This window comes from Sebastes fasciatus, chromosome 12 (genome assembly GCF_043250625.1).
Source record: "Sebastes fasciatus isolate fSebFas1 chromosome 12, fSebFas1.pri, whole genome shotgun sequence".
Taxonomy (NCBI): Eukaryota; Metazoa; Chordata; class Actinopteri; order Perciformes; family Sebastidae; genus Sebastes; species Sebastes fasciatus.
The window spans coordinates 15034356-15049450 of record NC_133806.1 but is presented as its reverse complement, the minus strand read 5'-3'; the positions used below and the strand labels follow the sequence as shown (position 1 = coordinate 15049450).

General features: G+C 43.1%; 1 protein-coding gene across 6 annotated transcripts; it reads right to left on the bottom strand.

Moving 5' to 3' along the window:
- Positions 1-1577: 1577 nt before the first annotated feature.
- On the bottom strand, positions 1578-13051 carry cacng6b (calcium channel, voltage-dependent, gamma subunit 6b). Of its 6 annotated transcripts, none has more exons than XM_074653426.1 (6): positions 12959-13035; positions 10104-10210; positions 9457-9857; positions 6806-6880; positions 3974-4111; positions 1578-3822 (listed from the first exon to the last, which is right to left on the bottom strand). In XM_074653426.1, exons 3-6 carry the CDS (start codon positions 9806-9808, stop codon positions 3602-3604), a joined length of 786 nt encoding a protein of 261 aa, XP_074509527.1. In that variant the 5' UTR covers positions 9809-9857; positions 10104-10210; positions 12959-13035; the 3' UTR covers positions 1578-3601. The 6 variants fall into 6 exon arrangements, with proteins under 6 accessions (XP_074509527.1, XP_074509523.1, XP_074509525.1 ...); XM_074653422.1 differs by adding an exon at positions 12648-12712 and having other exon boundaries at positions 9457-10210; positions 12959-13027; XM_074653424.1 differs by lacking the exon at positions 10104-10210 and adding an exon at positions 12648-12712 and having other exon boundaries at positions 9457-9863; positions 12959-13027.
- Between the last annotated feature and the right edge of the window lie 2044 nt (positions 13052-15095).

The following is a 15095-nucleotide window of genomic DNA, read 5'->3' as shown; positions in this document are numbered from 1 at the left end:
AATGTCGTCATTTTTGCATTTGGTCAGAGCAAGTGACGTAGTTTAAAGAGTGAAAAGAGGCACACCGGGTGGGCGGCAGGGGAGGTGGATGGGTCCAACAAACACAGGGCTTTCATCCAAGAGACCGCTCTTCGAGTCCCATGCGTCACGTTACAATAAGCTGTTTGTATACAATGTTCAGGGTCATTTTCACTGTACAAACGTAGCAGTTTTAAGCCCAACCACGTAGTTCTTTCCTAAACCTAACTAGTGGTTTTGTTGCGTTGTTACGTTGTTACATTATTATTTGAACAGAAACCATGATATTGTTTCTAACCTTAACCAAGATGTTAACCTTGTGGCATTACGTTTCTGCAAGCGCGATACGAGGCTGATATAAAATGTATTTATGAACGTATTCTTGGTTCAGAAACGTCGCCAATCAACGGATCCCTGGTTTGCAAAAACGTTCAATGCCACCATTTTTTCTAGCGACTGAGAAGAGATTCGGAGCATTTCTATTGCCTCGGCACGGCTCTCGACAGTGTTGACAGCGTTAACGGTGAAAACAACAGTAATAGTGCTGAAAGATCTAACAGTGTTAACCTGGAGGGGAACGGGTGGGTGGGTGCTACGCTTACACAACGGCGCCGTCGGTAGGGATGGTTATCAGCTGTAACAGCCGTATGAGAGCAGTGCAGAGCATGCGACTGTGAGCTAGCCAGTGGGACACGCTAGCATGCACGAACATGCACTAAAAGACATGAACGGCCGGCCCGGCTATGTCAACAAAACACAAAGAAGCAAGGATTACAGCACACACAGAGGGAGAGTGACTTCATTCTGCTATATTAATGCTCTGGATATCGTAGAGTACCTTTAAAATAGGCTATATGGACATTCATATTTTGGCAATATATCAGTAATAACAGTTGAGGTTTTTCCCTTCTCTATAAAGGAGTCCAGGAAGCCCATTTCTCTTTACAAACATGCAGCTACTGTAGTGTTTGTGCACCACTGGTCACACAGTCTCAGTAGGACTATTAACAGCTATATATACAACCAGGATAGTGTGTCATGTGGATTCAGTTTCTGCCCACTGAGACTTAAAGGCATGTGTGAGAGTGTGGGCAGGTGCCACTCACTCCCCAGCAGGCCGGTTGTTAGAGTAGTTATTGGGACATCTCTGATCTGATCGTCCCGTTGTCCTTGTGTGAGCGTGGGGCAGAAGGGTTGGTGGAGGTGAGGTGGAGGAGTACTGACCGGCGGGCTCGCCTGGGGACAGCAGGGAAAGGGACGCACTGAGGTCAGGGGTGGAGACGGAGAGGAGAGGGCACAGGGGTATGAGGATAGGCTGGTGGAGCGGGGGATGGGGGGATGGGGGGGTACATAGTTGAAATTCAAGGATAAGGTTTCCCAACCTCTGCAGTGAAATGCATTGCGATGAGCTCTGGCCTAATTATAGACGAGCCAGTTTGGGGGAGGTGGATGTTTGGCAGAGAGGTTAGGAGTCACACTGTGAAGGGGTGAAAATGGGTGAATGTCAAGTTCGAGAGCAGACAGGGTGTCATGTCAGCAAACAAAACGGAGGCAATCACTTTATGTCAAATCCCTTTAATGATAAGCAAAACTGGCGCCACATACTGTACACATATATGAGTAGAAATGAGCTTTTATTTTGAAAAATAACATTTCTTGGTAGAGAGACAAGGTGAGCATCCTATGACAAAAATAAAGTGTATTTACCGCATACATTTCAAAGTGACATTTCATACAATATAAACACATTCATTCAGTTTATGTACAAAGTTGAGCTTATAAAGTGAGTCCATACAATTCTGATATACAAAAGGGTGTTTTTTAATCACTTCTCACAGTTGGTTTCATTCAACATTCATACTGACGCAGCATTCACCCAATAGTTGTAAAACACACATAAGTAATAAATAATGACATGAAGCCTTTTGTTAATCAAGTATTAAGTGTTAAAAAGCTTCATTGCTAAAATATTAAGGATACTCAATTACTGTTCGTAAGGCAGTATGTAGCAGATATGACTCCTCTGTAACTTCTCTGAAAGTAATCAGGACCTCTTCCATACTGATTGTTATCAAAAACATAGTATACGTTGATGGTGATACATTCTGATGGTGCTTTAGGGATTTTAATCTATGGAGGCCCATTTCCGCCTGAAAAAGGACATGAAAAGTTAAGCATGTTAAAAAAAATACTAAATTTTCAGATGGTCAGTCAAAATTTCCAACTTGGTATCCATCATTTTGACTTAGTAAGTCAAACTTTTGATTTAAAATCTTATAATTTTGTATTATGTCTAACTGTGAGACTGTCCTCCCAAGAAGAATGACACCATCAGTGCCCCAGAATGACATATGCTTACATTCATGGGAAAGCGCCCCGTAAAAATATTTTGTAAAACAACCAATCCTACAATATCGTTGCAATATCGATGTCGAGATATTTGGTCATAAATATTGTGATATTTGAGTTTCTCCATCGCCCAGCCCTAATTTGTTAGGTCAACAAAACATCGGACATGGGTGACAGCTGTTCATTTCCCTTTTTTTTAAAGCACGACGTCATTCCCTCACCTTAACTACAAGTTTATTATTGTAACCATTATCATGAAGGTCGCCTAACCTTAACGAAGGAGTCATTTTAATCCAAACCATGATCTTTCTCTAACCCTACTAAGTCATTTTTGTGCCTAAACCTAACCAAACCTTAACCATAGTGTTGTCACATCATAAAACAGATTAATTCTTAAGCAGTGATTTGCAGTTTTAAAAAAACAGTTTAAGTCTTGGTTATACTCCCAAACGGATGCATACACGGACAGCTGCGGACACCATGGATGTATAGTAATACTATTTATACTGACTGCTTAGAGGACGTATTCCACACAGTAGATCGCTAAGCTATCACCTGTAGCATTGTGGCCTCGTTGTCACAACAAATTGGTACGCAAATATCCGTAGAGAACCTACGTGTACACCCTCTGATGACGAAATTTACGTCACCTTCTTGCATGCTCGTAAAGTATAACTTTGCTTAAGTCAGATGAGAAAACGCTTCCAAGTGTCGTTCTAAAGGGATTGGAGGACTTTAATTTGGAGGACTTGTTGCTAACTTTTCATGTTTTTTTTTAATTTGCTTGGCAGAAATGGGCTTCCGTATTAAACAGACTTCTAAAAGTTTTAAAATTGAAATGTGTCTGACCGTTTAAAACATTTTTATTTACTCTCCTTATGCTAACATAAGGACTAGGTTTATGTGTGGATGCACAGCTATAGGCAGGCTAACAAGCCTATTGTGACAATTTAAGTAAACACAACATAGAGCTAAAACTAGAGTCAGCAGTAGCCCCGTTCCTTCCATCTATTCTCTACTAAAAAAAACACTAAAACAATTCTTTGCACATTCTGCAGGCCTCACTTACGGGTTGCTGCCTTCTCTTCATACATTTGATTAAGACCTTGATTGACTTCACTGACAATTAAAATGCCAAGAACAAGCAAAGTCCCAGCCCTCAGGTGGGCTAATGGACGTTTCCACTTGCTCTCAAACAAGAATATTGAATTCACATTTTATTATCATTCCTCTGCTAAGTGGCACTATTCTTGTGTGACATGCATTTCTGCCAGGGGCTGAAAGGAAGGGAGAGGATGACGAAGAGGAATCCTCCAAATATAAGAATGACTCCCGCTGAGCCCACGCAGGCCACAGACCAGGACAGCTCATGGTGTAAAGGTACGGTGTGGTCACTGGACAGCAAGGCCAGCACGGACTGGTGGAACATCAGGACAGAGAAAAGGACCAGTACACCTGCACATAGAGAGGAATTGGTGGGATAAGAGACGTCAAAATAAAATCACATTAGAAGATAACTTGGTAATGTCATCAAATAACCAACTGTCGGTTAGGGATATTGTCACGCTTGAATGTAAATAGGTAAAATAGCATAGTGAGGTCCCACCTGATAGGATGAAACAGAAGGAGGCTGGCTTGAGAAAGAAGGGCACTCCTTTGCTGAGGGACATGCCAATACAGATGGAGCCCATTACCATCATGGTCAGACTGAGAAGGGCCAAGATAGCTGCTGCTAGATTCAGCTCTGTGAAGGGAGGGCAGAATGAATAAAGAGTATAAAAGCAAAGAAAGAAAATAAGTGTGGTTAAAGTTGGAATCTGTTATTTTATGCAGCGAGAAATATTCAGGAAAGATGGTAGAGGTATTGTAAAATCAGATATTACACCACCTCACAAAGTTTGATTCTACTGGGTTTATAGATTACATTTGATTATGAGAATACAAACATGGTGTGAATTGTGCCACTTCTATTACTGGCTCTGTTTAAAACAGATTTTATTGGCATTGCAAATCTGAACAGGTGCAACCCAAAAAAGCTGATCAACATTTCACAATAGCCAGTGCCAGTTTTATGTTTTCAGACACTCGACCACACAGATATTATTATTATTTAATTAATTAAAACACAGCAGATACAAGCTTCAGGAATGGGTGAATTTTGGCTAGAAGAAGCCAAAAGGAGGTGAGATATAGATAACAATGAAAGCAACACACAAAAAACGCTGTTTGGTTTTTCCCCCAATTGCATTTTACAGTTTTTAGATTGATTCATGTATTTTTGGTATCGTCCATTGCAGCCAGTGATTGGTGCAAGTGTGTGTCCATAAGGTTTTTAAATTAACCTGCAGAGACTTAAAACTTGCTTCACAAGAATCAATCATCACAGAACACATTTTTTTAATGCAGTTGGCACCACAGAGTATTATCAGAGTCTTTCTGGCATCTACGAGCTGGCTGCCAAACAGAGTCTAACGTCATACTATAGCGGGTCTGTGAGGCTGTATTTAGACACACACACATGCTAACATGCTCCCAATGACAAAGATAACATGCTGATGCTCAGCAGGTATAATGTTTCTCATGTACACCATCTTAGTTTAGCATGTCAGCATGAAAACATAAGCTGATAATTAGCACTAAATACAAAATGCAGATGGGGATGTCATTAATTTTGCAAGTATTTGGTCGTACACCAAAGTATTGATTTCTGATTATTGATGATGGTGCTATACGAAATACTAAGGCATCACCGAAGTGATCACTATTCTTCCTGAGGGGGACACGAATGTCGAAATTTCATGGCAATCGTTCCAATAGTTAAAAGATATTTCACTCAAAACCCAACTCATCATCCCAACTTGACGCTTTGTCAGACCCCTCGGCGTCACTTTTCAGTCACAGTAAACTACGGTGACCAGACGTCACGTTTTTTCCGGGACAGTCACGGTTTTCAAGCTGGGTATCCTGAGTCCCGACAAATATCTGTAAAACACTCAAATGTCCCGGTTTTCAACAGTCACTGATAAATTGTCCCAGTTTTCACTACAATTAAAATAACAATATTATACTTCCGTAGACGTTTATCATGTTACACTCATTAATTCATTTGTGCGCATGAGATAAGTACAAAGAGAGCCAGCACAGCGCACTGCTGCAATAGAGAGTGATATTGTGCGCTGTCAAGCCACAATTACGCATGGACACGGAAGATCCACTGGTTACATGTGGCGAGCAACATGATGTGATAGAGATTGTTCGGGTTCAAAACTAAAGTTGAAAAATGATTTCCATAGTCCCAGAAAACAATACGTTTCCTCTGAGGAAAACTCTCTGCAGGACTGCCAAACTGTCAGTGCGTCATGAGGGGGATAGTCCTGTGATTAAAGGGGGTGAAGGCAGTGAATGTGATAAGTCCTGATTGTCAAAGCCTCTAATGCACCCACCTATAATAATACCTTCTTTCTAATCCCACTCCGTGCTCAAATGCGCCACAGGTTTGCCAAGTTAGCCATCCTGATGAAAATGCCTATGGTGCGTGCATAGTAGCGTGTGCATGTGCGCGCACGAACGCAAGGGTGCATGAACGTGCGGTACACTCAATGGTCCCGGTTTGGGGGTTTGAAAATATGGTCACCCTACAGTAAACACGTGCTTAATGTTTTGAATTAAACAAAATCACTTGCTTAGGTTTAGGCAACAAAACCACTTAGTTAGGATTAGGAAAAATACAACATGGTTGGGTTTAAAATTACTACATTTGTACAGTAAAAATGTGACTTGACGTTGTGAACACCGGACACAAACGAACAGCTGATCGTAAAGTGAAAGTGAAACTTAATGTACGGGACAGGAACCGCGGTCTCCAGATCAGCTCTGACTGGTTGTTTGGTTGTGAAATCTTGCAGATGCCATTAGGAGCACTGGAGGACACCGTAGGACACCGGAGGACACAGAGGCACATGATGTTTTTTTCATATTATCTGTCTCATTCAATACTGTCAGGACATAGTGACCGTTTTATAAAAATAACTTTTTTTAATCATATTTGCTCCAATCGTGCCTACTTCAACTTTAAATGTCTGAGCGTCCTTGAATGCATCAAAACAGTCCTTGCTCAAAACTTTTGACCAACAGCTAAAGTTGACTTTATGCTCACTGTAATGTAAGTATCAAGTCTCAGCCAGCTGATCTTCAAACTGCACTGAAACCAGCGGCTGCCCGGACCGTAATGTAAACACATTAATCAGTCTGATAGCTTATGGTTTGCTTTGGAAAATGGGTGGCAGCAGAAGTTAATGGGCTGAAACATGCAAAAACCACCAGCATGGTCCTCTGAGCACCCCAGCGGACGTCTTTATTGATAGTAGCCGCAATGTAACTGTTAGTGTGCAACTGCATGTGTAGCAGAAATTGCAGGGAGGGAAGTGTAACGTCTCACTCTTGTCAGTTGTCTTCTTGAATATGACTGCATTCTCCCCAGAGGTGAAGAATTTGAAGTAGGTGCAGTTGGTTTCTGTGGGTAAATGAAAAGATCATACAAAGAGATCAGACACACGTACACGTACACGTACACACACACACACACACGCACACACATATACACGCACACACACACACGCACACTCCTATGGATAGCTGCTGGTCTTCTTTATGCGCCTCCTATGCATCCATGCACTCTGTCCTTCCAGGCATCATTCCTATTTATATCCAAGTGTCGAGCATTAGCTGGAATACCCAGAGACACACACACACACACACACACACTGCCCAGCACTGCACATATGGTGCCGCCAGAGAGGGTGAGAGACAGAAAAATACTGAGGGTGGATGGCAGAGGGGAGAAGGAGAGGTAGACAGAGAGAAGGGACAGATGGAGGATAGAAATGGAGAGGCGTGGCTGCAGAAGAAGAAGAAGAAGGGTTGAGGGGAAGGGGATATGAGGGGTGAGCGAATGATGAAGGGGGATGCAGCAGGAAATGTGGATAGAGGCTCAGAGGATGAGATAGCGGGGGGAAAGGAGGAGTGAGTTGGGGGCAGATGGAAGGGGTGGTGAGTGAAGGGGAAAAGAGAGGGGAGCCACAGATGGAGAAGGAGGTGAGGGGAGCAGGAGATGTCAAGAGGGGGAGGAAACACAGAGGGGTTGGTTAATACTGCATTAGACATACACTCTCCCTCAGTCCCTGTCTGTCCCTCTTCCTCGTTTCCCCCCTCTCTATATTTAGACAAAAACTGTGAAGTAGTCAGATTCCACTTGGCTTCACAAGCGCATAGTGATGACTTTCACCCACTGAATATAATGTGGTCCAAGATGACCACATGCTTGTTGTGCACACATTTCTTTCACACACAAATATGTTTGTGCCCGAGCACATTTGCAAACATTTTTTACAGAAGCAAACACACCATTTATCAGCTTACTGATTTCCTAACACGTTATGCTATCACAGTCAACTGGTTATGCTCTCGCTCCTCCTGCTGAGGCTATAATTATTGAGCTGTCATGTCCCTCTCCAGCAGGCAGCGAAAGATGGATAGCTGGTCTTGAGATGACAGCCACGGCATCAGCGGGGCCGCACTCTGCTCGGGACGGGAGCCAAAGGCGTGTAAACAGCGATGTGAAACAGAGAAGCAAGAGATGGCCAAAAACAGTTGTTTTCCTCCAAACATGACAGGCCCACGGCCATCTGCGACAGGCGGCGTGGGCCAACGTGTGAGAAAGATTGTCAGAAGCATACTGGCTGCTCTCACACACAACAACAGACCATCTCGGAGGCACACATATCTAGCAGCCAGAGATGCAGGACATTTTGACAGGTAAGATGAATTATCCCTTGACGACTGAATACCAAAACAATGTTGTGACACATCATTCAAGGTGATGCATGTGAATAGTATTTATGTATATGTGTGATCCACTCTGCTGGATGAGGAGATTTTTCTGGTTTCTTCAGAGCTCTGCTGTGTCTCAGCAGATTCCCTGAGATAGGCCGTGATTCCAAGAGCAGCACCTTCGAAAGCCCGCCTCGCCTATCTCTATCTCACTTCTCCCGATACCTGCCTCTCTCGCTTTTCAGACAGAAGTAGGTCATTGTGGAGATAATCTGGAGAACCTAACCACGGTCAAGTTGAATAAAGTGCTTTTAGAGAGGAGCTGTCACAACTCTAAACGTGGACGTTCGTCATCGCAATAAACCTGTGGCCCGGCCCTTATCACCTGTCTGTACTGTGTGTACAACACGAGATGATTAGGTACCCAGTCAGGGGAAAAACTTGAAATCGATGCTTCATTACACTGACAATGTTGTGAATCACAAAGGTGACATTGTGTGATGCTACATGTAGCTGCATGCTGCTTTGTGTTGTTACAATAGCACAAGAATTGGAAACAGCTTTTCTGTGGTCCTGCTCGCACTCTTGTTTTTCGAGCATCGTATTTCTTTAATGATTCAATTTGCACATTATCTGTAGGATGACCTAGATACATATGTATGCAGGCAGCTTCACATATCCTCTCTCTATCCCTTTGCAAGGTTACAGTGGATGTGCATATGTATATATACGGGGAGAAATGACATTATCAAAAATCATAAATATGTTGCTCAGAAATCTGGAGATTGTTAGTGGGATGAAAATTATTCTCATGTTGGCTTTCCTCAGTCCCTTATGGGCTCTCAGATAAAAGACCTACAGATGTAAGCGTATTCCCAGAGGGCATACGTTGTATTAGTTCTGCCTGCTCCCTCTGTTTTCACATCAGTGGTGATGGCAAAGAAAAATCGTGGCGATTAAGTCTACACGTTTTTCCCTCAGTGATGTCAACAACTTGCTATCTCTCAGAAACATCATTTGACCCTTTCCTATTAATTCACTTTCATACCGAGGCGCATATTGTAACGTGGAGGCGGCCTCGAGGTAGACTTGCATGGCCGGGCAATTCAGTTTGCGGAGAAGCAGACATGAGCAGACAGTCGGGGAAACAAAACAGACACACGCCCTCCAGAAACCTCACCTGCTCACCTCCTAGACAGCACAGACACACAGAGCGATGAACACAAACTCACACAGACACACTGCAGCCAGAGGTCTCACCTCCAGGTAGTTCAGCGGGGCCACAGCTCGTCCTCTCTGGGTCTATGTCAGCCACCCATAGGGTGCGGATGCAGCCCTTCCACAAGCCATAATGGGCCATCTGGCAGGTCGAGTTGCCGCTGAAATTCTTTGGTTGGGCCAGCTCCACCCAAAACTCTGTCCCCATGCCCAACACGGTGAAGGTCACGCCGATGATAGACACAAAGAAGGCCAGTTTGATCTTCCCCTCCTGGCTGTCACTCATCTTGGGGATCCTCCTCTGTCCCCTTCCACCTTTCATTCCACCTTGTCCTTGTCCAGCCCCCGCCGCCCCGGATGCATCATCCGGTTGCACGAAGAAGTTGGACCACATACTGATCTCAAGGCCAGGCCCGACGAAGACCAGGCGAAAGAACGGGGCACTTGTGCTAAATATTAGGGGAGCAAATAATAGATGGGTGGTTTAGTAGGAAAGAAATGGGGAGAGGTTAAGTGTGAAGAAGGTGCAGGTTTTGGAAGTTTTGTTTTAAAAAACAGTATATTAAAGAAGAGGAGACACAGCTATCAACTATCCTGTGATGGATGGATAAATTGAGCAAAGAGTGAACAAAGGATCAAGTGACAATAGGTGGGCAGAACAATGAAATTAGACAGAAAGAGATATGAACAGAGTTACAGTGAAGTGGGGGGGGGCGGATGAAGTAAGGAAATGATAAAATGGGAGGAGACGGAGGCATGGACCAGGAGAGCCAGTGTGTGTTTTCCGTCCAGTCCCCTGAAATAGAGAGATGAAACAGAAAGATGAAAGAGCAGCCAGCATATGCTTCACGAGAGCAAAATCCTTTCATCACCAGCGTAATATTTAATTTCCAAGAGCTTTATCAGCATCTACAGTATCCCCCCCTCCTCCCTAAAAGCCATATGACATGCTCTCAGCCAACAATAGATAAGCCATATGGCATTTCCCTGAAAGGCAGATTTTGCTTCAGATGAAGAAACAATTGGGCTGGGTGAGCCGGTGGAGTCGGATGGTTCCGGGTTCAAGGTGAGAGATAACACCACAGCGCCAGACTGGACCGCCCATCTTCTATTTTCCCAGAGGACTTGACAACAGAGCTCTTCCCCGAACAGGTACACTATCTCTGGCCCAGACACAGATCCCCTTTGATCTGAGGGGATAATGGGTTGCCACAAATACCTCCCATCCTGCATTACGTGTACCAGCAAACACTTGGAATCTGCAGCCATGACTGTCTTTTTGAGCATGCATACGAGTGTGTGATTCAGTGTGTGTGTGTGGCATCACTGTAAGGTCCCAGGCTTATGGAGTTGTTTCTGTTACTCCAAACTGTGAGCGAGGGGCCTTTGGGGCAGTCTTAACAACGTGAGTGACGGGGCACAACGGTGTCGCCACTCTGCACAGGGTGCATGAGAGGTGATAATTCATGCCTGAACCCTCTGACAGAGAGGGGGCCGCAGTAATTAACTGTGCTGTGCAGACCAACAGGTCACATAGTGGAGGCATGAGGCCTGGCCAGTTAGATGGGAGGCACCAACAGGTCACACACAGTTGGCGGATCACTTAATTCAGAGTTTTGCGCTGACAGCATCAGAGGTTTTATATAGGCAACGCACCAACACGAAGCCCCTGAGTGCAAGTCCTTTGTGAAAAATATTTTGCAGGATATAAATATAAAGAGCAGTATCCAGGATGTAAGTTTAAATTTAGAGTTTTGCAGGATGTTCATTCTGAGTACTATGATCAAAATAGTAACATGTATCTATAAACAACCAGACAAAAACTATGGTCCGTGTATGGATATGGTTGAAATGATCATTTAGAGCTGAAATGATTAGTTTATTAGTTAATTGGACAGAAAATTAGTCTGTAACTATTTTGATACTCGATTATTCATTGAAGTAATTTATCAATTAAGATTTGAGGATTTTTGTTTCTTTTCTCAGTTTTATATTGTAAACTAAAAATATTTGGCTTCTTGTACTTTTGGTCTGACACATGACATATGAAGACGTTGACATCTTATAGATTATACGATTGATCTACTAATTGAGAAAATTACCTGCAGGTTGATCCATAATAATTAGCTGCAGCCTTAAAGCCATTATCACAATATTTGTAAGGATGATTTCTGGCATAGATTATACATTATGATATGGCAAATGTGTGCAAAGTCACATATAAAATAATCAAACTAATGTTGAAAGCAATAAACTGTATTTCACTGTTATACATGTAACCAAACTCTTCATATGTGGAAAACAAACACAAATAACTGATAATGTCAGTTGTGCTTGAAAAAGAGTAAAGTCAATTTTCTGGGGAAGATCATGTGATACGATTGAAAGCTCCAGAGCAGCTATAAAATGGACTTTGTGATGATGTTGTTTTGATGACTAATTGAGTTAGATTTTAATCCCAACCTGCTTGGAGACATTACTCTCGGAACCCATCGTCTATCGGGCTGACGACAGATAAGCCTCTGCGGGTAAGGGGTCGTATTTCTGGGGTTCCGGTGTAGCCAGTGGATATCCGGGCCAGGACTTCCTTTTCCGTGAACATTGTTTCCAGTCCGATTAGCAACTTGAGATGCGTGACTGGAGTTGCAAAACGATGTGTACGACCGGATCGTTTGACAAGTAGCCAGTTTACAATCTAATTTTAAACCAATAAAAAGCTAAATCATCAGACGATAGCTGATGCGTTTCCAGATTGCATTTCGGTCAATATGCTCCGGCTCTCCACACAGACTGTTTACCTGCGTTCAACCAAAGCCTGCTCGAACGTGATTGGTCAATACAACTCAACAAATGGAAACCAGAACGCTTCCAGTACCAACATCTTGTCCTGTTGCCTACAGATTCTGCATATGAATGCAGAATCTATTTATAGAGATTAGACATTCATTTGGACAACAGAAATGTGCAGAACAATAATATGATAAGATCACATCATCATGATATTATTCTGCCAAAAAATCGATAAACGATAATCCTAATTTACAGCAAGTATATCACTAAGGGATATAATCTTCTAATATTAAGAGTTAATCTTACAAAAGTAAAAGTCTCTAATGATCCAAGAGTTTGGAATAGCAGCCATGCATTTGAATACTCCTCGGGCATTAACTGTAATAAAGAATATCAAGACTGTAGCCGCTGACAGCCAAGTTAGTAGTCATAGAGTTACACACCTTGATCACATTACATCCATATTAACCACAGGATGATCGGAGGGGTCAGAGCATGCCAGGCTACTCTGTTGGAGGGACAATACAGACAAATGCTCATTTTGTACTAAAACATTATCCTAAACAACTGACTTAAGTTGTGTAGCAGCTGAGCAGATGATAAACTTGTACACACAGGGGCATTTTACATGAGGAAAATGAGGAACTCTCTCTACCGTTTCACCAAAGACAGCCACAGCCACCTGTGTGACATGTGGGCATAAGAAAGCAACAACTAGCTAATGCACTTGAGTGAAAAGAAAAATAAGTCTGACCTGTTTTGGTGTGTGTTGTTCAGTTCAGGAGGAAGAGGCGCTTGAAACTTAATAGAGGGCGAGATGGGAGAGTTAGTGAGAGAGGGAGGTACATAAGGGTTATGGAAAGTGAGTGTAACAGGGGAGGGGGCTGCAGCCTGGTTGGTTAACACTGTTGATGATTAAATGTGTGTGCTTGCACTGCTGTGTGCTGTGTGCCCCTCAAACTGCACCTGCAATCTCAACAGCACCCTGTTCACATGCCACACATGTTTGAATGTTAAATCAATGAGCAGAGGTGCTGCAGGGTGGTCCGGTCACACGACGACAGCCATGCCAGCATGATTAAAAAACATGTCTGCATCTGTGACAGCCTTGCTGTTTGTGTGTGTGTGTGTGTGTGTGTGTGCGTGTGTGTGTGTGTGTGTGTGTGTGTGTGTGTGTGTGTGTGTGTGTGTGTGTGTGTGTGTGTGTGTGTGTGTGTGTGTGTGTGTGTGTGTGTGTGTTCGTGTTTGTGTGTGTCTATTTTAGACAGCCACCTGTTAATGACATTAAGTAAGGGTGAAGGAGGAGCCTGTGTTTATACGAGAGGGGATTGATGACGCTTTACAGCAACACAATATACTGTGAGGTAAGTGCAAATCTGACACAGAGACGGAGAGTGAAAGTGAAACGGGGGGACGGAAAGAGCAGCAGAGAGGGACACATATGGAGAAGGAAAAAAAATAAGTGCAAGAAAGGACAGAAAGATGGGAAAAGGAGGTTAAAGATGGATAAAAACAGGTAAAGAAAACACTAATGTCTGAGGTAGATGCAGACTACACTGGCTGAAAATGAAATGGTCTAGAGAAGAAAATGAGAATGTGCAGCCCCATTTCATTCCTCACTGAACAAGGTCCAGAGAGATTTCAGAGACTCAGCCTGGTCTTGTGGAAAGCTTTACTCGTGGCTCAGCCCTGCTTGGCTCCTGCACAGTTTAGGTTACATACGTGGCACAGCGAGAGGGAGGCCAACCCCAGCGGCCAGCCACGCTCAGGGAGGGCAGGAAGGGGAGAGAGAGAGAGAGGGGGGTGATGCAAACTGAGAGTGAGTCGGGGACAGAGAGACAGAGCAGGAGAGAATCTGAGAAAAAGGGACGAAACAGGCTGTAGGCTGTGACAGGAAAATAAACACCTACGATGTCCAAAACAGTCAATTTCCTGCTCCTTTTTGGGAGAGAGTGTTGTTGAAGCCACAGCGCAGTTTGCAGACTTTCTCAGAGAGAAAGAAACATGTTGGGCTCATGACAGCCATGATGAATTGATTCATCTGGAGTATAGCTATCTGTTTTAATGCACATATGTGCGTCTATTCTTTAAAATGACTTTGCTTCTAATTATGCAGCATATCTCTGCTCCTCCATCATATGAGATTGATAGGAAATGTCCGCAGGCGGTCTGAGGCCATCAATAATCTACAGTATGCTGATGTGAACAATCTTGTCTCCACATCACTCAAGTGGCCCTGTCAGCAGTACTGGTTTATGCTCGAACACACTGAACTGCACATGTGTGCTCATGTATGCAGCCATGCGCACACTGACCACACGTGTGCACATTACAGCTGCAACCATTTCTTACTCTGATGTCGCAAAGTAATGTTGACTGAGAATATTTGCCCCGATTAAAGCATAAGTCTGGTGATATATTGCAGTTTTCTTATTGTCAACAAATCAATGAATCCATGAAAAGATGAAAACAACGAATTGATCCGTTCTGTATTGTTGTCCAAAAGAAATACATCAATAAGCCACACTGGACAACATGGACACTGTAGTTTATTTTCAGTCAATCCAACATGTAATATTCGTGTGGTGTAAATACATCCACAGCTGAAAATAGTCCCCAATAAACATGCTATTTATTCCATTTTAAGTAATGTTTGCTAAAAAAAAACTACAGTGGCCAGCTGTTTAAGTAAAAGATTTATCTTTTTTTTTTCTATTTCTTTTTTAATAATTACAGTATTCAGTAGAAACAAACGGGCTTAGGGCAGACAGACACAGACAGTCTGCGGAAGTCAAAAAATATTAAGAGATGGACTAACACGCTGTTGTTTTTGGTCTTTGTTGACAATAACAAACACATAGAAAATGTGATGTTACTTATAACATTAACAG

Excerpts from the sequence above, each read along its gene's own strand:
- cacng6b (XM_074653421.1), bottom strand. The coding sequence starts at position 10,255 with ATGCTGGCTGCTCTTTCATCTTTCTGTTTCATCTCTCTATTTCAGGGG. Across the intron at positions 9,858-10,103 it reads CCCCACTTCACTGTAACTCT|TGCCCCGTTCTTTCGCCTGG; the intron begins GTTCATATCTCT and ends ATTTAGCACAAG. Across the intron at positions 4,112-6,805 it reads CAAGAAGACAACTGACAAGA|AGCTGAATCTAGCAGCAGCT; the intron begins GTGAGACGTTAC and ends CTCCCTTCACAG.